Raw genomic sequence first — 23955 nt, 5'->3', positions numbered from 1 at the left:
TGTGGCAACAGCAAAGATTAGGCTCCAAGGGTTAGATATAGTCATCGGACTCTAGGTCAACCACCTTGAATCTCACCGAGATGGAAGATGACAGTTACTGTGATCTTCAAAAAAAGCATGCAATGTTAATATTGCATCCAGAAATACTAATTAGGAACAGTTTTGTTTTCTGATATGTATCGTCATTGTGGGATACATTAGTAATTCTGGCTTATTCTCATAGAAATTCAAATTGCTTTGGCAAGAACAAGAGAAACAAACTCCATCAATACATAAATCAGAACTATATATAGAACCGAATGGAGCCTTCAAATCTTCTAGGCAAAGGAACAGAAACACCAGTCTGAGTTAAGGCCAGCAGGTAAGCTGATAAGTAGTTGCTATTATTGAGTTTTACCCATCCCTACATAAAGCTACGAAACCAAATTTCACTTTTTCCTAACATTCTACATATACTAGATGGGAAGTTAAAAAACAAACAAACAAACAAACAAAAAGAACCACCAACCACCAAACAAAAAAACCAACCTACCAAACTAATAATAATCAGAAGAAAAAAAAGAAAAAAAAATAGGAAATGAAAAAGAAAACACCTCAACCAACACCCAGAACCCAGAAGCAAACCAAACCCCAGCCCCCCCCCCAGAACAGAGCCCTGCTATACGCGGTGCGCTAGGGAAGCCCGCGGCCCCGGCGGCCCGGCCAGCCCCCGCAGCGGGTCGGCACGGCCCAGGGCGCTGACACCCGCTGTCGCCCCAGCACCTTGGACAGGGGCCGGCCCAGCCCCCTCGGTGTCGCACGCTCTCTTGCCGCTGCGTGTGGGTTACGCAGAGCCCGAGAACTTCCTCCACCGCATGCTCCTTGTTCTGGCAGGGAAATTTTGCGCTGTTGAAATCCATGCATAGCCAGTAAACGATGGATGAACCGGCATATGCTTGAGGTCATCCATTCCTTGTTGCCTTGAGTCACGTACAGAAGCCGTTATACCTTAAAACCGTGCTACACTTTTGCTACATACATCAAAGTATATCTACGGAAAGACACTGTAGAAATACTCCCCTTAGTATAGTATCAGTGAGCTTTCCTTTAACAAAAAAAAAAAAAAAAGAAAGAAAAAAAAAAAGAAAATAAAAGAATAAAACTCCAGAAATTTAGAACAAGATTGTTTGCAGGGTCTTTCCCCGACTCGCTCTGGGTGGCAAAACTTGTCATATTTATCATAAAGATATTACACATACTTCTGAGATGTTTCATTATAAAAAAAAAAGGAAAGAAAACCTAATAAAAACTAATACTATTTTCACACTATGAAACAATTGTGATTTTATTGAGCCAGTTGAAATTGTTATCCTTAAAGTCAGTGTAAACAGAATTAAATTTAAACCTCCAATTATCATGTAGATTATATTCAGATGAGGCATAGAGGAATTTTTGCTGATGTTCTCTGCAAGAAATCAATTTAAGACTAAAAGAAAAATATTTATTTTAAAGATGCTCTTAAAAATAGGCTTAAAAATTACTATTTGGATCCACCTGCAGGCCATTTCAGAAAGATTGCAGCTGAGGGGATGAGACAGCAGGGAAACCCATTCAAGCTGATCCAATTTAGATATGCAAATTTTATCTTGTGTGTTTGAAAAGAACATTATGGCACAGCACAATTTGCACCTTGAGTTCCAAAGAATAATATTTCTAATCTAATGAAAACATGCCTCCATTGTTCGCTTTCCCACTCACCAGGTTTGGTCCAATGTACCACTCTCCTACCCTTCTAAAACTGTGTTTTTTCCATATTTGAAACAATTAACTAACAGTAAAAAAGAGGGAAAGATAAAATAGAAAGGTATTTGGTTTTGTAGTTACCTAAAAGAGGCAACATTACAAGTGGCTGACTGATGTATGATAAAGCCTTTAATATTAATGGGGCTAATATAATCCCCAACCTAGGGTTAAAATGTTACATGAAAGTAACTGAAGTTTAATGTCACATTTCCCACAGTGTACTGTTACTTTATTTTTGTCTTTTTTGTTCCAAATAGTGATATTTGCTTAACGATAAACTTCTGTAAAAATACACTTCATTTTTTTTTAATCAAAATGAGTGTAACAATACTGACAATTGGTTTGGACCACACAATTCATACTTGCAACTATGATCTATTATTATTTCTTCTAATTCAGTGATACTATTGATAGTGAACAAGTCACGTCTTAGAATTTATGAAAATGTATGTGAACTTAATAAGAACTAGCGTAATGGAACTAGCAATAATGCTGATTACTGTCTAGTTCAGTAAACAGTAACAATAATAGGCTCAACACTTCAGAGCAAATTTTCTTCTCAGAGAAGATGCAGAAGAGGCCCTTATTGTCTTCCTCCTAAACATGCATTAGACTTACATTACTGTAACAATAAGCAACAACAGATTTCAGCAAATATGGCTGGGATAATGTTTAAAAGAAGACTCACATATTACACTTTTTTCTGCAGTATTGGAAAGCAATCACTGTGTTGCTCTTTTTTATTTAAAAAAGAAAGCCAAACACTATGCTAAAGCTTCCAAATACATAGAATACTACCAGATTTTGAATGAGAAATGACATATCCGATATTTTAAGGGCAGGTGCAGTCAGGAAGTAAATCGTTTTGGAAGAAATAGCTCAAAGATTAATATACACATAAATTCATACTGGAGCAAACTAAAATATGTGAAGTACAGTACTGGAATTACAACTTGTACCTAAGAAACACTTACTGATCCTCTCATTACCATAAAATTCTATGATGTTAAAACTGTAAGGAAACATATTTAAATCACTATTCATAAAATTAAAGTATAAAATAATATGTTGAAGTAATTGGATAAAACCCCTTTGAGTTTCATAAAATACACATTCCAGACATGCCTTTAATTTGAAAGTGGCAGAATATAGTTTCACTACATTAAAAAGCACGTTTTTGAGGTAAATTCAACCTCTTTGTTGAATGCCTCCCACTTCAAACAGGGTCTTCCAGGGTTAGTTGTAATCTAACCTCTGAATTAGCCTCTGAATCTTCACCCATGAAGACAACCAAATAATGAGCTCTATTCTCACAAATCCTCAAGAGCTCCCTTGTTCCACAGGCACAAGACTTCCCAGTTTCTCACTTTCATCCACTTTGGCCACAGTGGTAATAGAATAACCAACACTAAATATTACTGAAGATTACATTTACAAGTCCTTTAGCTATTCATGCAACTATATCTAACTCATAGTCCATTACCAAAGGTTAAAAAAAGAAAAAGGTTTGAAAAGGAAATTGCTTCCAGACCTTCAACACATGTAGCTGGTTAGACTGATAGTTCATTAAACACATAGCTCTCCAGCTACAAATGCAAAGTAGGAGAGATGGGTAGTCACAGAAAACTTGAAGCTCAAATTTCTAGGAGTATGTCTGCCACTGTTACACTGCCTTTTACTTATTTCGCAAAGATCAAAGTAATTTTGTAATCTCGACGTTTCATGCCCATATTGTAATGACACCATAACTGCAGGTCATGTATACAAAAAACAATTAGAACACCAGCAAATAAATGGTTCATCTGCTGAAAATGAGCTTAATTGAGGACGACTCCTATGCTCTCCAACCAAAACAATTACTGGAATAGCCCCATTGACAATGTTAGTAGGAGCTGGCACAGACTCTGAATCAGGAAATCAGCACAGGAAAAGTGCAAGGCCTATGCTTGTGCTATCCAAGATTAAAAAGCCACAAAAATAAGTTTGCAATGGTAAGTTTTAACCAGTCCATTGAACAGTGCAGAAAAATGACAGCCCAGTTCTGAGGATGCTGGGCTACCTTGGCTTGTAGGATGATGAATGAGCTGAAGGGGCCTCAGCACCAGGCAAGATTGCAGTGTGTTGCACAGGACCCCCATCTAAGGGCAGTGGGAGGATGCCTGGAAATATGTTGGTGCATCAGCAATCCTGCAACTCTCTGTCAGATGACAACTAAACATGCAGTGTATTGGAGATGTTGGACTTTGACTAGGAGATACTGCTTTACCACAATTTTTATATTAATGATAGCTTCATAAAATATCTTTACTTTGTGCTTGATTTCAAATTGCTACCATAGCCATAATGGAAGTCTAATAAACATGTGATGAAAACTGAGGAAATTAAAATGTTTCAAAATTCATTAAGTCAGACAGAATTTTTCATACTTTGAAAGAGCACAGAGGAGATAAGTTGTAAAAGTTCTCCCTTCACATGGGGTTAAAGAATACCTTTGAGTCAAGAGCACTTAACCATATGGTTGAAATTAGAACTACCCTCAGCTTGCCAGCATCCCTCAGCTGCTGTCTTCCTCATCTCTACCTATTAGATCACTATCCACTGGGCCTTCTGTGGCTGTGCTACAGAATTTTGAACACAGAAAAAACTTTAGCTAAATTAAATAATTTCAAAAATACAAACATAAGTGTTTTTTGTGCATGCCAAACTTTCTAAAAGAAGGGAAGTTTCAAGGCATTTTGGTGAACATGAGCATTGAGACACTATCAAAGTATCACAATACATTCATACAATCTGTGAGTTATAGTAGCAGAACACATACCTTACTCTATGTCACAATTTGCTTTTCTTCTATTTAGATGCCTCCTTGATAATAATTTAGTTTATACGATAAGTTAATTCTGTATGGTAATTATGTTGACCAACATCCTGTTACAATTAACACTTTCCTTTCCTGCTTTAAATATAGCCACCATTTCCTGCTAAATATGCTTTCCAACAAGATTAGCACATTAACTTCCTTTGTATATTTATCATTGGGTGACGAGAGGGTAAGACGCAAGTGTTCAAAACAAATCCTTTGGCAGGAAACAAGCTACTCAACTGAATTAAAAGAGAGGTTACATAAATATTATTACATCAATTTATGTAAGTAACAAAACACCAAACTACAATTAAGGGCTGAAAAAAAGAACTCTGTTAAAAAAAAAGGGGGGGGGGGGGTGCGCACACGGGTATGGAGTGGGCAGAGTCCATAAAACAGATTTGACAGATCCATATATATATATCACTTTGTTGGAAAAAAAAAAAAAAAAAAGAGGAAGGAAGGTGAATGTACAAGCAGACAGCTTTTCATGAATTCCAACTGTATTCTGTGTTCCAACATACGCCATACATAAAAAAGGAAACTCAACACATACAAGGTATTTCTAGACAAAGCTTTCATTTCAATCATCTTTCCTGTCATTTAAAAATCATCATTTTAAGAGAAAATCCTGAAATCTTCACGGCAACTCCAGGGAGGGAGATTTCTGCCAAGTTGAAAGACAAGCCTTTTAATTAGGTAAGTCAAAACTCTTATTACAGTTACTACAACTTACCTCGTTCTTAATTCAGAATAGCTGCTCACCATTGCCTTTCAAATCTACCAGATTATCCAGGCAAGACAGCACTTGCAGTCCAGTAAATATTTGCAATATGTAATAGTCTCTGTTTTGGTGATTAACAATCCATAAAGAGATTTTAAGGAAAGCTATCAGTTTAATCTAGCAGGGCTTTGCATCCAGTATGCCAGACTGAGCCAGACAGTTTTAGTAGCGAGGCAATGATGCAGCCAGAGCATCTGAACTAAGGCAGTGCATTTTTAAAAACCCAGGGGAGTTACAGCCCCATTTAATCCATCTGTGATACACTACAGGGAAAGAGAAGCAAGGTTTCCTATGTATTTATCTGCAAAATATGTTGTCAAACAACTATTATCAGTACACAAAAGTATAATGCTTGGAATGTATATAAAACATCTGGAATACAATTAGTTTCAGCAGAAACAAACAGTATTTTCATATTCTGACACAAAGTGCTGTTATGAGTAGTATTCGGTCAATCTGTGTAAGTTGTAAGACGAATACTTTTCATTAGAGCTGACCGTACATTTCTTCAATAGTGGAGCCACAGAGGCATGTATGCCCCTTTATAAATAAGCAGAGCAGTTCTGGCCACACCGAGATAAGACCTCTGAGATCGGTCAGCCTGATGTGCGGGATGGATTACTCTAGTACTTCTGTAGCTTCTACCTTCTGCTACCCATTTGCTATTACATTAACACAGGGTTGAATATACAGAGTAGATGCACCTGGTTTTATGAAGCAGAACTTCACAATACTTACACATATGCCGCTACAGTACTCTCCAGCTAATGACAACTTTTTACCTTACCTATGCCATTGGGGCAGCAAAGGGTTATGTCACCCTGGCCGCAATCCAACTCAGGCAGCTCTGATTTTCTACGGAATTTTTTTCATTTGTTTGTTTACACTTCCTTGAGTTTTTAAGTTAAAAGTTTTGAGTTAAATCCTTGCAGAAACATATTTTCCATCTCTGCTTGGCCTTCAGCCCACTCTTCTCAATTAATTACCAATCCCAGCTATTTAAGAAAACCTGAAGAGTTATCTTACGCATATTTAATGAGTTTACATGTCTGTTTATAAATACAGTTCTTAAAAGCACAGCTTTCAGATGATGATTTGTGAGGAAGGGCAGTGGCACGGTGGGAGCTGTGGTGGCCCGGCCACTAAGGGAGGCATCTGGGAGGAAGCAAGTGGCTTTTGATGGTTTTTAGGACATGTCTCAGCGTCTGAGGGTGATGAGGCATATGACACCACCAGACAGCATGCTTTGGTGAACACCTGAGGCCAGTACTGCACCAGCAGCAGATCTCTCCACCAAGACAGAATATTCCCAGCAGTGAGAGAATGTGGCTGTAGGCCATTCCCGCAGCCCATTCCCGCAGCCCAGCTGAACACGGGTGAGCTCAGCTGGGTGCCCTGGAGCTGCCAGGTGCAGTCATGTCCCAGGAAGCACAAAACACTTGGCAGCTCTGGCTTCACTCTATCAAACACTTAGCCTCCCTCAAACTTCCTGCTGCAGATAGGATGGAAATTCATGCCAAAGTACTGATATGACACATTTCTTTTACTGGCAAGATGGCTATTCATTTGTAATGGGAGATTAAATGGAAGCAATGGTGCAACACTGTCCCTGCCCATGGCAGGGGCATTGGAACTAGGTGATCTTTAAGGTCCCTTCCAACTCAAACTATTCTATGACTCTATATTTTTGGAATGCAAATCTAGTCCAAAATCAAGCTCTGTGCGTGTACATGCATTTTCAGTATGTACAGCACTCCTGCAAAGTCTAGAATAAGTGTCTGAGTTTGCAAATTCCAACAGAAACTGTATAGAACTGGGACTGGAATAACCAAGAAATTGCATTATAACACAGTGTTTCAGCAACTTAATTACAAAAAAACCCCAAACAAACAAAAAAAAACAAAATGAAAAACACTTTTTTCCCCCCCAGTTAACTGTTCTGAATACAAGCATGAGCTGATTCAGTAACAATAAGCACTATCAACACGTTAGTTTACAAAACGGAACTTCCACAGGCTTTCCATGGATCAGGAGGCACTATTTAAAACATACCATGACATTGCACTGAAGAAGTTTCCTTTACTCTCTGTCAAAACAGTAAAACACATCTAAAATGTTAAATCAAAGATTGCATCTCACACAGAAAGTAGCTCAGGGTGTTAAAATGAGTACTTCAAAGACACAGAGGTAACCCAACCGATTCAATTCATGCCTGGTCACTTGGGGTTTACATTCTTTTACTGTATTCAGCAAGAGTGCAAAACAACAGAAATTGTTATCCTCGAATTTAAAAGTTCTCTGTTTCACTGCCTAGCATGCACATTTTACAATTACCAGTGCCCAGAAAATATTAAAAAGGACTCTGCACGGGTGGAATCATCATGTGTTAAGACATTTACATCCTAACCAGTTTATCAATGTTATGTCTTGTGCTTTTAATGAATAAATATTCTCTCAACTGCTTCAGTTCTACATTTTGAACTTCCATCAACAATTACATACTCCACAAAATCAGAAAGGACAAAGACACTTCAATACTTTGATATGACTATAAGGAAGAAAATTATTCCTTTCCTTGTTCCAAGACTAAATGAGAAAACCATTTTAGGATGTTCCTCCATGCATTTTTACAATTTCTCTTAAATTCAAAGTTTGTTGACTACCAGTCCTAAAAGATATAGAAACCTACATCCCAGCTGATGTAAAAACACAGTGCTCCTGGCAGTCATCAGCACCCCAGTGCTTATTTTCACTAAGTCACCAAAGCTCTAATATTTTAATATATTGCATATACATGGCATTAACACTTCAAAACATAGAAGATCTCAATATTTTCATTAAAAAATATAAATTCACCAAATGTCAATACCCAAGTTACATCAAAATTGAAAAAGAAAACAAAAAAGTGCTTATAGAAGTTAACTAGTTTATCAAGCAACAACAAAAGTGAAAAGAACTATGTCTCATGTAGTCTGGGCATGTTGGCAATCACTTTGAAATATTCATACTTCCTGTAAAATTATTTCTCTGAAGTACATAAATGAGCCTTAACATCTGTATAGAAAGGTACATGAATGAATATAAAAAGTAAACTTAAGTACTTAGCATTCTTAACGGAAGAAAACTGAGGAAAATGGGTCAGAACCACTCAAAAGAACTTTCCTCCTCTCACTCCAAAATACCCTTTAAAAGCTTAGTGCAATTTATGGGGCTGGGATCGCGTCCCAAGCCTGTAATTGTATCCAGGATAGGCAACAGCTGGAGAAATCTGCTCAGCTTTTATCTGAAAGAAATCTTTCTTGATCACATTTGCACAGAATGTTCTGAAACAGAGGAAAAGTTAAACAATCCAGTGTGACCTGCAGTCTGAGAGTTCAAAGATAAACAGCACTTTTCAGCATAAATCAGTCAACCATACAATACATTTGATTTTTTCCTCCATTAATCAAGTGCTTGAACTTTCATATTACTATGCTGGGAAGAATGGATATAATTTTCTCACAACTGTTTCAGAAAGTACATGCATTTTGATGTAAATGTGCAATATTGCACTGCCTGTGGGTGTTCCCCAATACACATCTTGAATAGGATTCATCAGTGTCCATTGTTGTTATCTACATTTCAGCTATGCTTCATTATAGTCAATAAAGATCTCGTCAATAACATAAATTGTATCTTGCCTGGAAGTATATCTTTAAAACCAGTCAGATGAATCCTGCCCTAAAATACCAAAATGCTCTTTGAATACAGAAGAGGTACTATGTTGCCTACTCAGCTACAGACACCTAAATTAGATTAAGCCCATGTCCTCTGGCTTCCAGATTTGGAGTATGATCCTTCCTTCCGCAACAATAATTAAAAAAGAAAATTTTATAACAATTGAAGTTCTTTAACACTTTCATTCATAAACCAGTCAACTCCCTATTCTTAGGCCTCTCACAAGCTTTCTTTCCAGTGAATGACTTTTTTGGACTGGGAAATATTTACTAAAACTTGGACTATTAACATATCATAGTTTCCAACACCAGCCATCTTGATCCTTTTCTATGCTTCCAGTATGACACACAAATTTTGAGATCTGGGCGGGCAAAGGAGAGAATAGCCTCTACAACTTGCTAATAACAATAACATGCTTATGAGAAAGCCCATTTGCTATCTAGCCCTCTACCAGCAGTAGTGCAGCTATCTTCAGTTACGGGCTGAAACATAAACTGACAATAGGGCAGACTCCCCTGTCCCCAAAGGCCAGGGTGCTCTGATGCGGCAGCCCAACACAGCTGCCACAACCAAGCAAACATGTTCCAAAGCCAGGCTGGAACACAGGTCTGAGAGCTGAGGATTCAGTTACACAGGTGTGTATCAGCATCCGGCAAGGCAGTAATTTTCACTATACTTAATTGAAGTCTCTATCACCATACCTTAAGTCCTCCCTGATGACCATAGCATAAGTGGATAGCACAAGACATCTGTTAGTGAGGAACTTGACCATGAAAACCTGGCTACAACACCCTCCCACCAAAACAACTCCAAAAACTATTTCAAAGACAATAATAATTTTGAAATAATAATTAAATGAATAAAAAACCAAACATCTCAAAGTGAAGAGATGCCAGCATTATGGAATCTCAGACTTGCTTATCTGTGCCCACCACAACATAGATGGACTGTAATGGGATACTTGCACTTCCCACACAGTATCTCTGCCTGTACTCAAAATATGTTTCCCTAAAGCTCCTAGGGACCACTGGGCCAGAAGACTTTGCTGGGTTATTACCAAACCTTAAACTCCCCCAAATATTTCCAAATCACTAAACATGATTGATTTTCTAATGTGTGCTTTTCAGAAACACATTTACTTTAACAGAATATTTTTAGCACCCAATATTTATTCCCTCTCTGAAGGGTTTATGCATCTTATTCCTAGTAATACTTAAGACTGTTGTCAATGAAATAAACAGGCGGGTTTTGCAAAGTTTCCTTGAGCAATATTTATGCAGCATTTTTCTACATTGTCTCCTGCTCTTTTGCACGCTTTTAAACTATCAACATCAATCACTAAGAATTTTTCCAGTATTGATTTTGCAGACCAAAGAATAAGTCTTTTAGCCTTTCTACTAAATGCCAACTTTTAGTCTCTCTTGCACTATTTCACAGCCAGAGACTGAACAGATATCTGTCAAAATGGAGCCTCATGAAGCATTACTTTTTCTGCTCTGACTCCCTAAGTCCTCTCTAGAGTCAGTGCTTTCCCCAGTCAAGGATCCAGGAGCTTTCTGAAAACATGGTGTGCCCTTCTTGTTCCTAGATGCATCATTTTGACTTTGGTTAGACCAAATCGTACTTTGTCTGATTAAATCCATATCACCAACCAGTCCAGATTATTCCCAGATGACACACTAAAAAAAAAAAAAAAAGTTATCAACTGCAAGTTTCACAGACACCGATTTCAAAACCTAAAGTCAGGCTACATTGTAAAATACAAAGTATCAGTGTTTCCCAAACGAGTAGTGCTTCAACAGAAATGAGACCATTCAATAATGATCCCCAATATTTCTTTTTGCAGTGTGACCATTACTAATTTTTTAATTCAGCTGATGCATTTTTCTTCACATTTGTATTGCTAATGTGGGTTGCTAAACTTCTGTTTAGAATTTCACCAGGGACTTCCTCACATGTCTTATCAAAGCCTGGCTGTTTGCTACACTCATCTCTATCAGATAACCTTAAAGTACTTTAGAGGGCATACACAACATATATAAAGATGAGGTACACAGGAAGCGTCAGCCAATATACTTCAATGGAGCAATGCAGCAATACTTCAATTGAGCATAAATATATTTGTTTCATTATTATTACTATAAGCATTCAACTGTTATCCCGTACAACTCTCGGCTTTTTCATATGTGTTCAGCTGCTATGGTGAAGGGACACATTAAAAAGATTGAAGATACTTCAGTTTGGGGCGGGGGGCTGGGGGGAGCCATCATATTCTGAGTTAGTTCAAAGACTGACAGAGTTGAAGTTGCTTGATGTTTTGGAGTGTTAGCAGTCAATCCTGTGAAGAAGCACGCAGATTTCAGAGACGAGGTAGAAACACAAAAAGAACTAAAAAACCTCAGACCTTTAAACCTTCAATATGATAGACCCAAGCTGACAATATTTTCATGTTATTTTTTAAGAGTATGATTCACAAGGGTCTTAGGAAGTTTGTACGACAAAAAGCCAGGCAGTGCAGAGGCAGGTGCTTCTGGGCCCCCCCAATGCTCAGAACATGGTGGTAGCACGAGCAGCGCCCGTGTGCTGCGGGGGAGCTGTGCCCCTTGCTGCAGCCCAGGGCAAGCACTACCTCCAGGTACATGGTAACCCCTGGCTCCATGCTGTCCATGAGCTACTCAGCTCTGTAAAGGCAAAAAAATAATGATAAAAAAGGACATGAGAAAAAAATTTCCACTGTTGGAACATTTCAACTACAGTATCTAATACTACACATGACTAAAAATGGTCACAATTAGGTACTCATTAAATATCTATACCTTAAGCCAAAGTATATGTACCAACTGGATTTTGGATGTGCATGCAATAATCACAGTATAACAAAGTTTTAAGAAGTATGTCCAGCTGAAATAACACCAGAGGAGATGTAGACGCAGTTCATAACTCTGGATTAGCAGTAACACGTCTTTGTGAATCACTACTGTTGGAATGGAGGTATCTTTCAGTCTTTTATGAAATGAGATTTTGTACATCAGAAATAATATTCTTGTAACAGATTTTCAAAACAAGTTTAGTTCCACTCATGAAGAACACCTGAGCCAAACTCCAGGGAAAAGCGGAAGAAAACAAACAAACAAGTAAATCTAGCAAAACTGTCAAGTCAGAACAGTGAACCACATCATTTAAGACTCATTTCACACCTTAACTAGCAATTATGTTGTAACGGAGGAATCAGTTCGATAAATAAGCTTAGATAAGCAAGAAATACTTCCAAAAGAAGATTGGTGAAGACTACTTTTTTTTTTTTAAGAAACAAAGACTTTCTTTCTGTGTTCGTGACGCAGAGCACACAAAACCCACAGTTTCTCATGAGACAGAGAAGAAATACACATGAAAGAGCAAGAAGTGCATCGATACTGAAAAAACTAACAAGTGTTTGCACTCTCTCACCCCAACCTCCAAAAGTAAAAGATAACCAAAGGCCTATTTTTCCTAGAGTAACTAAAGTTATTAGAGATTCCATAAAAATAAAAGGATTACTTTTGGAATGTTTCTGTAATATATACAGAAGGCTTTGCAATTAAAATGTTAGCCTTAAACATCTAGTTTATTGGAGTAATGCCTGGGCTCGATATTAACAATTTCCATTGAAAGACCGCATTTTAGTTGATTATTGCTAATTCAGTCTAGTTATTCTACAGCCAAACATATTCCTCAGGATTATGCTTGAGGTAATGATTTTGTGCTTGTTTTGCATGGATTCTTTTTAAGGAGTGCTGAATAACAAGAAGTTAGTTCAAACAAACACATCCCAAAGAACACAACACCCACAATTTTAAAAATAAATAACTGACAATGAATGCCCTAAGAAGGACTATCATGATATTCTTTCAAGCTAGAAGAGTTCAAAGTTTAGCAAATAGAGATTGTCTGGCATCGGAGATATACCTCTTGACCTACTCAGAACAAGAAAAGAACACTTGGAATTATAATAAAGGTTTAAGAATCTCAAGTCATGCAATTCCCAGAAGAGACAGTAAATGGAGAGCACTGATTTCATTACATCAATTACAGCCCAGCTTGTGTGTGAGACCCAATTATGCAGGTGCGATCCTTCCAGCAGAAGAAGTATCACTACAACAGCCCAAGCACAGACTTTGCTGGCAATTACTTTTCGCACTGCAAGGTAGATGCAGAGCAGCCTCCCTGTGTTCCCAACACCATCTCTATAAGGGCACATGATGGATGGCAGGGCATGGAAATAATTTTTTTAGACTAGAATGTTAGCTAAGGAATCAGAAGAGAAGATTTTAGAAAAGAGACAGGTTTGGGGACAGGAAGGAGGAGAAGGACTGAGTGATACTGGCATTGGTAGTTCAGGACTGGAACAAACTGGACCCTACCTAACACGATCTGGTATGAGCTGCAAAAAGACAAAGTGTCATATGCCATCAGAGCATGCCTTCCAAATCTTCCAGTACCATAACCCAATACTTGATCACCCAAAAAATTTTGTAAACTTTGTTTAAACAACATTTAAACTACATTTTCTCCAAACTTTAAATTCATTTAAAACATGCATGAGGTTGTAGTCCCATATACATTTCTTCTAATAGCAAAGCCAGCTTATGCTCCTTTCTTTAAAACAAATCTCTTTTCAAACATGCATTGAATTCTATATATTTATAAGTCAGCTAATAACTATGCTTATACTGCTAATTACACTTAAATTTTACACTTTGTTACTATATAAAAACAATTCTAATGAATTGCCCGAATACTACACCACTGGAAAAATTTGAAAAGCCTAGTGTATTGGAAGCTGTTCCAGAATGTTGCATACTAGTTTTAAAAAGACAAATAAAGTCTAGTTTCAAAAGTCTATAATTTTGAAAACAAAAGTCTTCAATTAGCTAATCAAGGATTTCTGAACATGTTAAACATGCAGGTTTTGTTTCCCCTGTTAAACTGCACAATGAACTACATCCTTGGATTCTGTCCTCAATTACATTCAGGATGCTCTACACAAAGCTGTACAGAGCAATGCTGGACATAATCTGAAGACAAAGCAATTTTCCTGAAAACTGTTTTTCCATAATGGTCTTCCTGATAATGCAGCTGACAGCCCGGATTTCAAGACACTGATTTTTAACTACATAGGGAATCTGGATTAATAACGGGAAAATATTAAGTTATCCTACTCAAGTAAAACAAACAAAAAAAAAAATCAGAATCTGCAGAACTAAGAAAGGGTTTGTAGTTGTTTTTTTCTCACATCCAATTTTAGAAAAGATTTATTCAAGAAGTGGTAAGCAATGGTTTCCCATCCTCAGGAGACAATTCCACAGTTTAATATATCATTTGGTATGGCTTGAATATGTTTTACACTTAGTAAGTATCCATTGCATAACTTTCTTCCACTGTCTCTAATTACGCCATTAAGCAAGCTGGTACTTGCATTCGCACTTAAGAGAAGCTGCACTAGAGCTGCAGGGCACAAGAATAGAAAACCAAGAAAAAAATTAATAAAACATTATCTTTCCCATTTAGTAAGTTCCCTTTCTTTTTTAATGGAAACGTTTGTATTGGTAGACTATTTCAGCATTGCAAGGTAATAAATCACATAAACCTCGTATTATTCAAGCTGACCCAACTGCCAGATAAAAGTATCATCACTCACTAATGGCACAACTTGCCCTTAAGCTTTTCTCATTTTACAGTATTTCTGAGGAGTCACTTTGTATCCAAAAATGTTATTCATAACATAGAAAGTGGTCCAAATGTAATGAATCAAAAATCATTCTTGGCCTAAACTTTTTACATAGAAAATGAGCTACAAAATTCTTTTACTGTGTTTACATCATTAACTAATCCAGACACATTTCCAAGAAAAGAAAGATTAAGATCTTAATTAATAAGTCAAAAAGTGTACAAGACATTACACATTCTTGGAAACAACTTCCGAGTTTCAACACTATTTTTCAGCCAGGCCAGATAGTTTACAATACATCCATCACAGACTGGAAAAATAATTATTACTATTACATCAGCATGTTCTCAAAATAGTATGCATGCAATGAAGAGTAAGAAACAGAATAATGAGAAGCACCAATTTACTCATTAAGAGGCATTGCTACTGAAAAGGCAGCCTTGCTGGTTGCTGCGTCAAGTAGCACCAGGCGCGTGGAAGCTCCTTTCCCTATCGGACAGGCTATCATGCATTAGAAGGCTGAGATCTTACTTATACAGATGAAGGAAGCAAAGTACCAGGTTTGATTTTGCCCATTCCCTGATTTCCAAAGTCCTGTTTTTGTAGCTGTTATAAAAAGGTCCTATTCATCTAAATGTATTATCTACGAAATTCTCACTATACTACTTTCTTGTATCTGGCAGGAACAACTCTATACCAGGAGTTCTGCCATCCCCATTAAGACTTTCCTCCTTTTAATGAAAATGATTCCAACTGAGATCTTTTCCAACCATCTCTATTTTTCACTTTAGAGCAAAGATAAGGCACCTATCAAAAAAATAGAAAAAAACACTATTTTAGAAGCATCAGAAGCCTATCACAGCATGAACTAATGGTCTGTACCAATTTTGGTGCCATAATTCAGCTACTAACTCATATTTGACAGTACTTAACATCCTAAAAGTTACCCTCTTACCCAAAGTAGGTGTGTATATACGCAAAAAGTTCTTAAGGGGGGTAAGAGTAGCATACAATTAGCCCACATATTACAGTAGCTGTATACTTTTAATAATAATGGTTTTCCACATAAACTTTCTATGTTGCCACAGTATAGGCCTAAGATATACTATTTAAAATGTTTAAAACACTGTCCTAAACGAAATTTTGCTAGTATACCACTTTTCACGAGCCATTTAATTGCATTGCTCACAAAGGATTGTGAGGACAAAGGATGTGATTTAGCTCAAACAGCATATTTATACACACTCACATAAAACACAGAGTAAAGATGCAGCGGAGCTGCACATCACTTACACATCACACACACGTCACACCAATAAGAAGGAAAAGAAATTATCATGCAACTCTTATAAACCTTAATCTGACACTCTATTTCAGTTCAATAACTGATTCAGCAATATCAAAGAGTTTGGGCACAGCTGCCAATTCCTCCCAGTTCGCCGAGAAATATTTCTTCCTTTCTTTCTGAAAAATTAAACATTTAAATCCCATGAAGAGGCACATGATAGCGGTTAATTAGGGAACATTTTACAAGCAAAACTAAAAGTTGTCATCAACTCAGCAGGCAAATATTGACATTTTTACAAGCATATCCATGCCACAGTTTAATTTCTGGTTCCAGAGCTCTTGCAGGCAGGCAGCTGCCGCATGAGCAAGTTCAGAACCTCAACACCTACTGCAAATCCCAGCTTTCAGACACTTATTCAAACTGCTAAGTAACATTCCTCCTACATCACTTTCAAATATTTGACAGCCTGGCCATCCATTAAATGCATCTCACAGACATGTCGATGGATCACTATATAATTCTTCCTTACAGCTACTAAAAAATAATGGGATGCATAGGAAGCTGGGAGGGCTCCCAGGTCCCATGGCACCCGATAGACAGGGGTAAAGCAGGAATACAAGTCAGCAGGGTGAAGGCACAGGACTGATGGGAGAAGACCAGTAACAGATTACACTGATTAACAGGTGAATACGAGATACTCTTCTTGACTGAGAAGCTGGAGAGCAGGGTTAGCTGCTGGGCACGTAGCAAACAGATATTTGCAGTGAGAATTGATGCAGCCTGTTGCCAAAAGTCATGCCAATCAAATCTGTGCAAGGGCAACACCAGCTGCCACAGGCTCACAGAGAATAAATAAGAGAAACTAATAAAAATATAAAAATAGAATAAATTAAAAAGGCAAAAGCAAAATAAAGCAATACAACAATAAAATCCCAAGATTCCCTTTCTTCTCCTTTCCTAGAAATCATGCAAACTTTAGGTGAAATCCCATTTCCACTCCAAACTTGAAGTTCTAATGCTAGGTGTAGCAGATATGATTCAGTAATGCTGTCTTCCTGCAGTGGGAGACGGAGCCACAACCACTGCGGTAGGTATAGACACGTACATTCCATTATAGGGGCAGCTAGAGAGGATAAAAGACAGATTAGGTCATAGAATCATAAAGTCATTTAGGTTGGAAAAGACCTTTAAGATCAAGTCCAAGAGTTAATCCAAGACTGCCAAGTCAACCCTCCCTCCAGAATACAGATGCTGCCAGCAGAGCCAATACTGGGGAAAAGGTGATAGAGCTTAACTAGCAGCTGGAACCCAAACACTTTCTTTTTGACAGTTCAAAACTTAAATCTGTTAAAGTGGCATAATTTTAACCAAGCACTAGCACATATATTAACAGAAACATCCAGCTATTTCAGTCATTTTTACATTTTTCTTTGGGTGGTCTGAGAAAACAACATTTTTCCTCTCATTTACACGCCACCACCCACCCACAGGATAAAAACAAACAAAAAAGCCCTCACAGTGTCAAAGTCCAAATATTTAGCATAACCACGATCAAACAGCTTCATACAGTATGATCCATACTGGTTTTAAGACATTGTGCTCTGCAGCACAATGAAAAATTATCTCTTTCATAACATAGTAAAAACATACGTGCTACCACCACTGTAAAATACATCCAACTCATTTTCAGAGTCACCTGCAGCAAACACTGCTCCCTCTTTTAAAGGCTCAGATTACAGCACTTAGTCACATTGTTACAGCCATAGTCCAAACAGCCAAAACCGTTTTCTAAAAGCCAGCCAGCAGGCAGCCACCGCGCTGGCCGGAGCCGGGAGCAGCGCAGGACACCCGAGGCAGCTGGGTGCCCCCAGCCCCCTCCCACTGCACTCCCTTCATTGCAAAACATCAGCTGAGGGCAGATGTGTCGGTGAATGATCTAGAACTTTATCTCATTAACCAGAAACTGTTTCCTTTCCGATATGTTTTGAAACTCACATTTACATTTGCCAAGTGTTCAGATGATGTTTTCAAGTTCTGTATGCCCATCAAGATGACATTTTTATGAAGCTTTAGCTAACTAAGATCAGCCAATTATGCTCAGGAAAAATTCATAGCTTTTGTAATTTAAAACACACACTGAATGCTCAAATTTTAACCTTACTGTCATTTCAAACCTATATCCAAGAATGTTTACTTAACAGATAGAAGATTTAATTAGATAAAGCAAAATGAGTTGTTGGAGAACTTAGGAAGAAATATTTCCTAAATACCTCAACAGTTTTGCATAAAAAACAAAACATTCTCGTGTTTATTCAGCTGGTAAAGTTTTGGCTTTATAATTCATATGCTGTTACCTTGCCAGGGATTGTGTAAAGCAACAGTTTAGTCAACATATTTCTTTTAATCATACGTCTTCTCTATTAGTAAGTTGAGCTGGTAGTACGGACTGTCGCAGCACTCTCCAAACTATCACACTACAACAAGGTATTTTACCATCTCATACCAACATACTCTTCATGTCAGTCCCTCTGCTGCCTTCTCCTCACCCAGGGTGCGTGTTCTCCCTTCTCTCTGCTTCTTCCCCATCTCTTCCTTGGCTGCTACCCCCCACCATCCGAGGCCAGCCCGCAACTGTATATTATCAATGTTAATTAACCAAGCTTCATTCCTCTACAATGGACTACGCAAAATGCCTTTGAACATTCACCGACACTGTCCAGTTAATCTTCTATTGGGTTTAGAACCCATGTCAAACTCATTTTATAATCTCCATTTTCCACTGGCATAAGTTTTTTAAACCATTTCTATTTTACCACTGAACAAAATAAACAACTCCTCATTATTAAAGATTTTAGGAGTCAGACACAGAAACAGCCAAAACTCATTTGCTGAAACCATTAATGACTTTCATTAATGACCAAGGAAAAATTGTTAGAAACAGAATAAATTATGCAGAGTTCAACATTTCAAAATGTAAATGTTTAACAGAAAACACATTTCTCTGTTAAAAAAGCTAAACTTTTAAGCTACAACTAAAAATGTATACATTTCACTGTAACATTATCTTGAAAACAGCATTTTTTAAGAAGTAAAATGGAAAAGAGGGAGATGAAACCTTCCACCCTTTCCTAGTCCATGGCTGAACTTGGAATTCCCAGCACAAATAGTGAAAAATATGAAATACAGGGAAGGTCTTCTGGGTTTGATATTCACCTGTCTTTTGAGCACCACCAAAATATTATTCCTCAATTAATATCTGTCAGAATCAGTAAAATGACATCCCTTTACTGCTACTATTATTTTGTTTGACCTTGATATCATGAACAAGAATGTAATTATGCTAATGAACCAATTATTTTCATACAATATAGTGATCAAAAAGGCTACCACTCATCCCTCTTCTCATTATAATACCTGAATGTTCTGGTTGTACTTAATCTTCAGTTGCTCGCATGTAACCATTATCAACATTTTACTTTGGGTTTAGTTCTAATTTCCAAAATTAAAAAAAAAAAAAAAAAAAAAAAAAAAAAGGAAAACTGAAGTTTAAAAGCATCTATAACAGCATGCCTGATATATGATTTATGTAGGACAATAAGCAAATATTTTGATGTCTGCAATATTTTGCAGGATTTACTGGTATGAATTTGGAATGGCATTTGTCTGTTAGGACAACTACCTGTCAATAATGTAACAGCTACACCATTGTATGCACTGCATATTTCGTATAGTTTATACCAGGGGTCCTCAAACCTTTTAACCAGGGGGCCGGCGCACGGATGCAGTGGCAGGCAGTCATCTGCGGCTGCTTGGTTTCCCCCCCAAGCCCCCGGCGGGGGGGTCTGTAAATACCGGGGGCCGGATTGAGGACCCTGGGGGGCCGTATCCGGCCCGCAGGCCGTAGTTTGAGGACCCCTGATTTATATAAAACCAGTGTTAAGGATGTTTGAGAAGACTTAAATTTTTTTTAGTAGTTTGTCAATAATGTAGCCATACTTACCTTCTGAGGGACTTTTTGTCCCATAGTTCTTGTAATTTCCATAGAATTTTGTCCAGTAATTGTTATATTAAACCAAATAATTTGGAAAAAAAAAAAATTGTAGCCTTCTGATTATGAATATGAAGTGTCTGAGTTATTGTGATGTCAGATCTGTAAATTACAGTGGCAAAGCAAATCAATTAGAACAGAGTATGTAAAAGTGACTTGATTAGGTTTTCACTCACTGAAATATAATTCATACAAAACTGTTACCTTAGTCAGACTACCGACTCTACCAAAATAGTGGCTCCACAAAAGCTCCTGGCTTTGTCCCCAAAGATCACAAATTGACTAAAAATAATGCTATTTTAGAGAAAAGAATAATTCCTGACCAGGAGATGAAAGAATCTTTCCAACTTCCATCGCCGTAGGATTCTGCTCAAACTATACATATACATAAGCTGCAGAAGAAAACAACATTTTTCTGCTACCGCAGTTACTTTTTTAGTCAAAGCCAATTTACTGAAATATAGATTCACTTATGACAAACCATAGAGTTTCAAAATCATTTCTTTCCTTGAAAGACAACCTAAGTGCACAACAGCAGTTAGTTATTATCACCTAGAGACAGCTTTCTTTACTCACACATATTTATAACTGGAACAAAAATATAAACCTGAAACTCCATACATTTAATTTAGACAAACCGCAGTTTACTGTTCTCCACATAAGAATCACGTCTGCTTTCTTACTTTACTTACAGAATTGCTTTATGCAGATTGTGACTCTCTGTAAATCATGTCTCAGTTAAGCAAAGATAATTGCTATTGATTTAAAAGAAGTTTTACATTTTCTGTAAGAAGTATCAAAGCGTTGACAGGAACGAGACAAACCAATATTCCACATGGAATTCCTCCATGTTTAAAAATTTTTAAGTAGTAGAAACTAAGGATACCTTTCTGCCAGAGTAAACAATCATTCTCCACTGCTGGCAAGCGACTTCACAACTGCCATGATTCCACACAGTGCTAGAGCAATACCACGGGGGCAGGTAACTTCTGTGCAGCAAATTCAGAAGAAACCTATAAATAAGCAAATGAAAAGTCAGAAGGCAGAATTTCAACCAATTCCCTATACGAGTTCCCTCGATAATTCATTAAGGAGAGGATACTAATGGACACTGTGTTGCGATGATCTATACTATGTACAACCAATACTAAATTCAGCATTAATATCTCTGTATATCCAAAACCATATGCTGATAAGCATATTGTAATGGCTCCCTCATTTCAAAGCGTACCATGCCTCACATGTCCCTGGATGTCTTCTAATCTCCCTGAATAGCCCAGTATTTAACTCTCCATAGTATAATCACGTCTGGAAGGTCATTCCATGCATTTTTTGATTCTGTGAAAAATTGCTGCCAGGCATCTGTTTTGAACCTTTTCTCCTTCCATTCTTTTTTTCCAGTTTTGCTATCTGATCACATAACGTCCATCCATCTCAAAGTTCTAATTTAAGAGGACATTCCACTGAATCATGGCTTAGTCCTGCCTGTACTTTTCCAAATAAATTGAAAGAGATTTTTATTTTCACCCTGAAGCTATTAAAAAAAAAAATAAATAAAAAGTAAATACAGTTACCTGTCAGCCATTACTATCCAATAATTAAATTTTTACAGAGGCTTATAAAAAAAGTTCAACTTTTTCACAAATGAATTGGTCCAGACAACCAATTGATATAAACATCATCCAATATATTGAGCACATCAGCACCAAGTAATGAACAGGACAGGCAGAATGATTCTGCATTTATACAATCACGCCTCCAAGTTTCCTTAACTAGAAGTAATATGCCAGCTAAACAGAAAGTCATAACCGTTACACATTCTCTTCTGCTCTAGTTTCTCTATGTCCCTTTTTGGAGTTCAGGGAAATCCTCAGCCTTATTGCTAGTGTAAACACCCTCTCCTGTCTTCCAAAGGACACAGAAGAGCATAACAAGTTTATTACAAGAACGTGGACCGCAATAAGGACCACTTTTTCATTAGTTGTATCCATGTTTGCCTACATTAAGAAAATTCTAGAATTATACCTAATTTCATTTGAGATCTTCCTACCCTGTTTTAGCTTGTACTGTTAAAAAAAAAAAAAAAAGAAAAAAAAAGGGTCAGAAAACTTTTATGTAGCCAAGACTTCATGCAAAGAAGTTTAAGTGTTATCTAGATCTTATTGTACAAAGTGTTTCCACATTTAAGCTGCAACATTATGGTTTTATATTGACTACTGTAAAAGAACTCCAGTAACAGACAATTGTTCTTTGCACCTTTATGACAGTAAGACTATGTTATTTGAAATCCCACATTCCAAAATCATTTTCATTTTTTCTTCATGAGGAAAGCTGAAAATATAAAGCTCTCTAGTATTAGAAAGCAATGCTGGTCTGTATAGCAGTATGCCACCACTGCCCAAGTTGGGGACTTGGAGCAAGAAGCCTATTATAAAACAGAATGAAAAATCCTTTTGTTTATTTTATTTTATTGACAATATGAGTTAGGTGCCTCCACTCAGCAGTAAATCTCTCTCAGTAATACAGGGAAGTGGAAGTTGATCTTCCTGGGCTTTTAGACTTCTTTGAACTAACAGACTGTACTGGTTTTGGCTGGGATAGGGTTAATTTTCTTCACAGCAGCTCATATCGGACTATGTTTTGGATCTGAGACAAAAAAAACTTTGATAACGCAGGGATGTTTTAGCTATTGCTGAACAGTGCTCACACAGCATAGAGCCCTTCTCTGTTTCTCACCCATCCCACCAGCAATTAGGCTGGGGGTGCACAAAAAGTTGGGAGGGGACAGGGCCAGGACAGATGACCCAAACTAGCCAAAGGGGTATTCCATACCATACATCGTTGTGCTTAGCAGTAACAGCTGGGGTAAGGTGGAGGAGGGGGAGACATTTGGGGTGATGGCATTTCTCTTCCCAAGTAACCATTCTGCATGATGGAGCCCGGCTTTCCTGGGGAGGGCTGAGCACCTGACTGCCAGTAGGAAGTGGGCAATGAATTCCTTGCTTTGCTTTGCTTGTGTGCGTGGCTTTTGCTTCACTTACTAAACCGTCTTTATGTCAACCCACGAGTTCTCTAACTGTTGCCCTTCTGCTTCTGTCCCTCCCTGGGGCAGTGAGTGAGCAGCTGCGTGGGGCAGAGCTGCCCACCAGGGTTAAACCATGACACACATCTACTCTAATTCAGGACATTTTAGATCAAGCTCTATGGGCACAATTAGGAACTCTGATATACAGATATTCAGATGAGGCAATAGGGGTTAAATCTCACCCATATGTTAAAGTCCCGTCCCCATCCCCCCACAAAAAAAAAAAAAAAAAAAAAAAAAAAGGCAACAATTTAAACACCCCAAGAGTTTCATACAAGCACCACAAAACAGCTTATTATATACAAACAAGTTAACCTGAGTAATGCACAGAGCAGAACAGTCAAAAGGAACAAAGTTCTTTTCGGTTGAACCTCTGAACTGTTTCAAATAAAGCCAATTTCAGCCAACTTTGATAAATTAACTTTATTATGAGCCTGATATTTCACATTCAGCTTTCAGCTTGACGCAAACCTTTACAGCCTCAAGAGTGAATTATAGTAAAATCCTGACAAGTCCTTACCATACAAACTAGTTTCTGCTAGAGGGTGGATTGCCTATTCTTGACATTTCAAAATAAATGAATTTACATTTAAGGAATGAGATATAGTTCATATTCAGAGACTGGAACTCTTTCTGGCTTTTTCCAATTAGATAGATGTGAAATAAATATCAATAAGACAAAGT

The 23955-nt window shown here is 37.6% G+C and overlaps 1 protein-coding gene across 1 annotated transcript in view; it reads right to left on the bottom strand.

Annotated features, from left to right (window-relative positions):
• Positions 1 to 23955, bottom strand: part of LOC130147211 (translation initiation factor IF-2-like) — an 82735-nt gene that overhangs the window by 12590 nt on the left and 46190 nt on the right. Inside the window, exon 3 of the mRNA XM_056334035.1 lies at positions 21073 to 21199. Coding sequence (XP_056190010.1) covers positions 21073 to 21199 — 127 coding nt within the window. The remainder of the gene's footprint in view (positions 1 to 21072; positions 21200 to 23955) is intronic.

Source organism: Falco biarmicus, chromosome 4, assembly GCF_023638135.1.
Source record: "Falco biarmicus isolate bFalBia1 chromosome 4, bFalBia1.pri, whole genome shotgun sequence".
Lineage (NCBI taxonomy): Eukaryota > Metazoa > Chordata > Aves > Falconiformes > Falconidae > Falco > Falco biarmicus.
The sequence above is the reverse complement of the archived record's forward strand: the minus strand, read 5'-3'. Positions and strand labels throughout refer to the sequence as shown.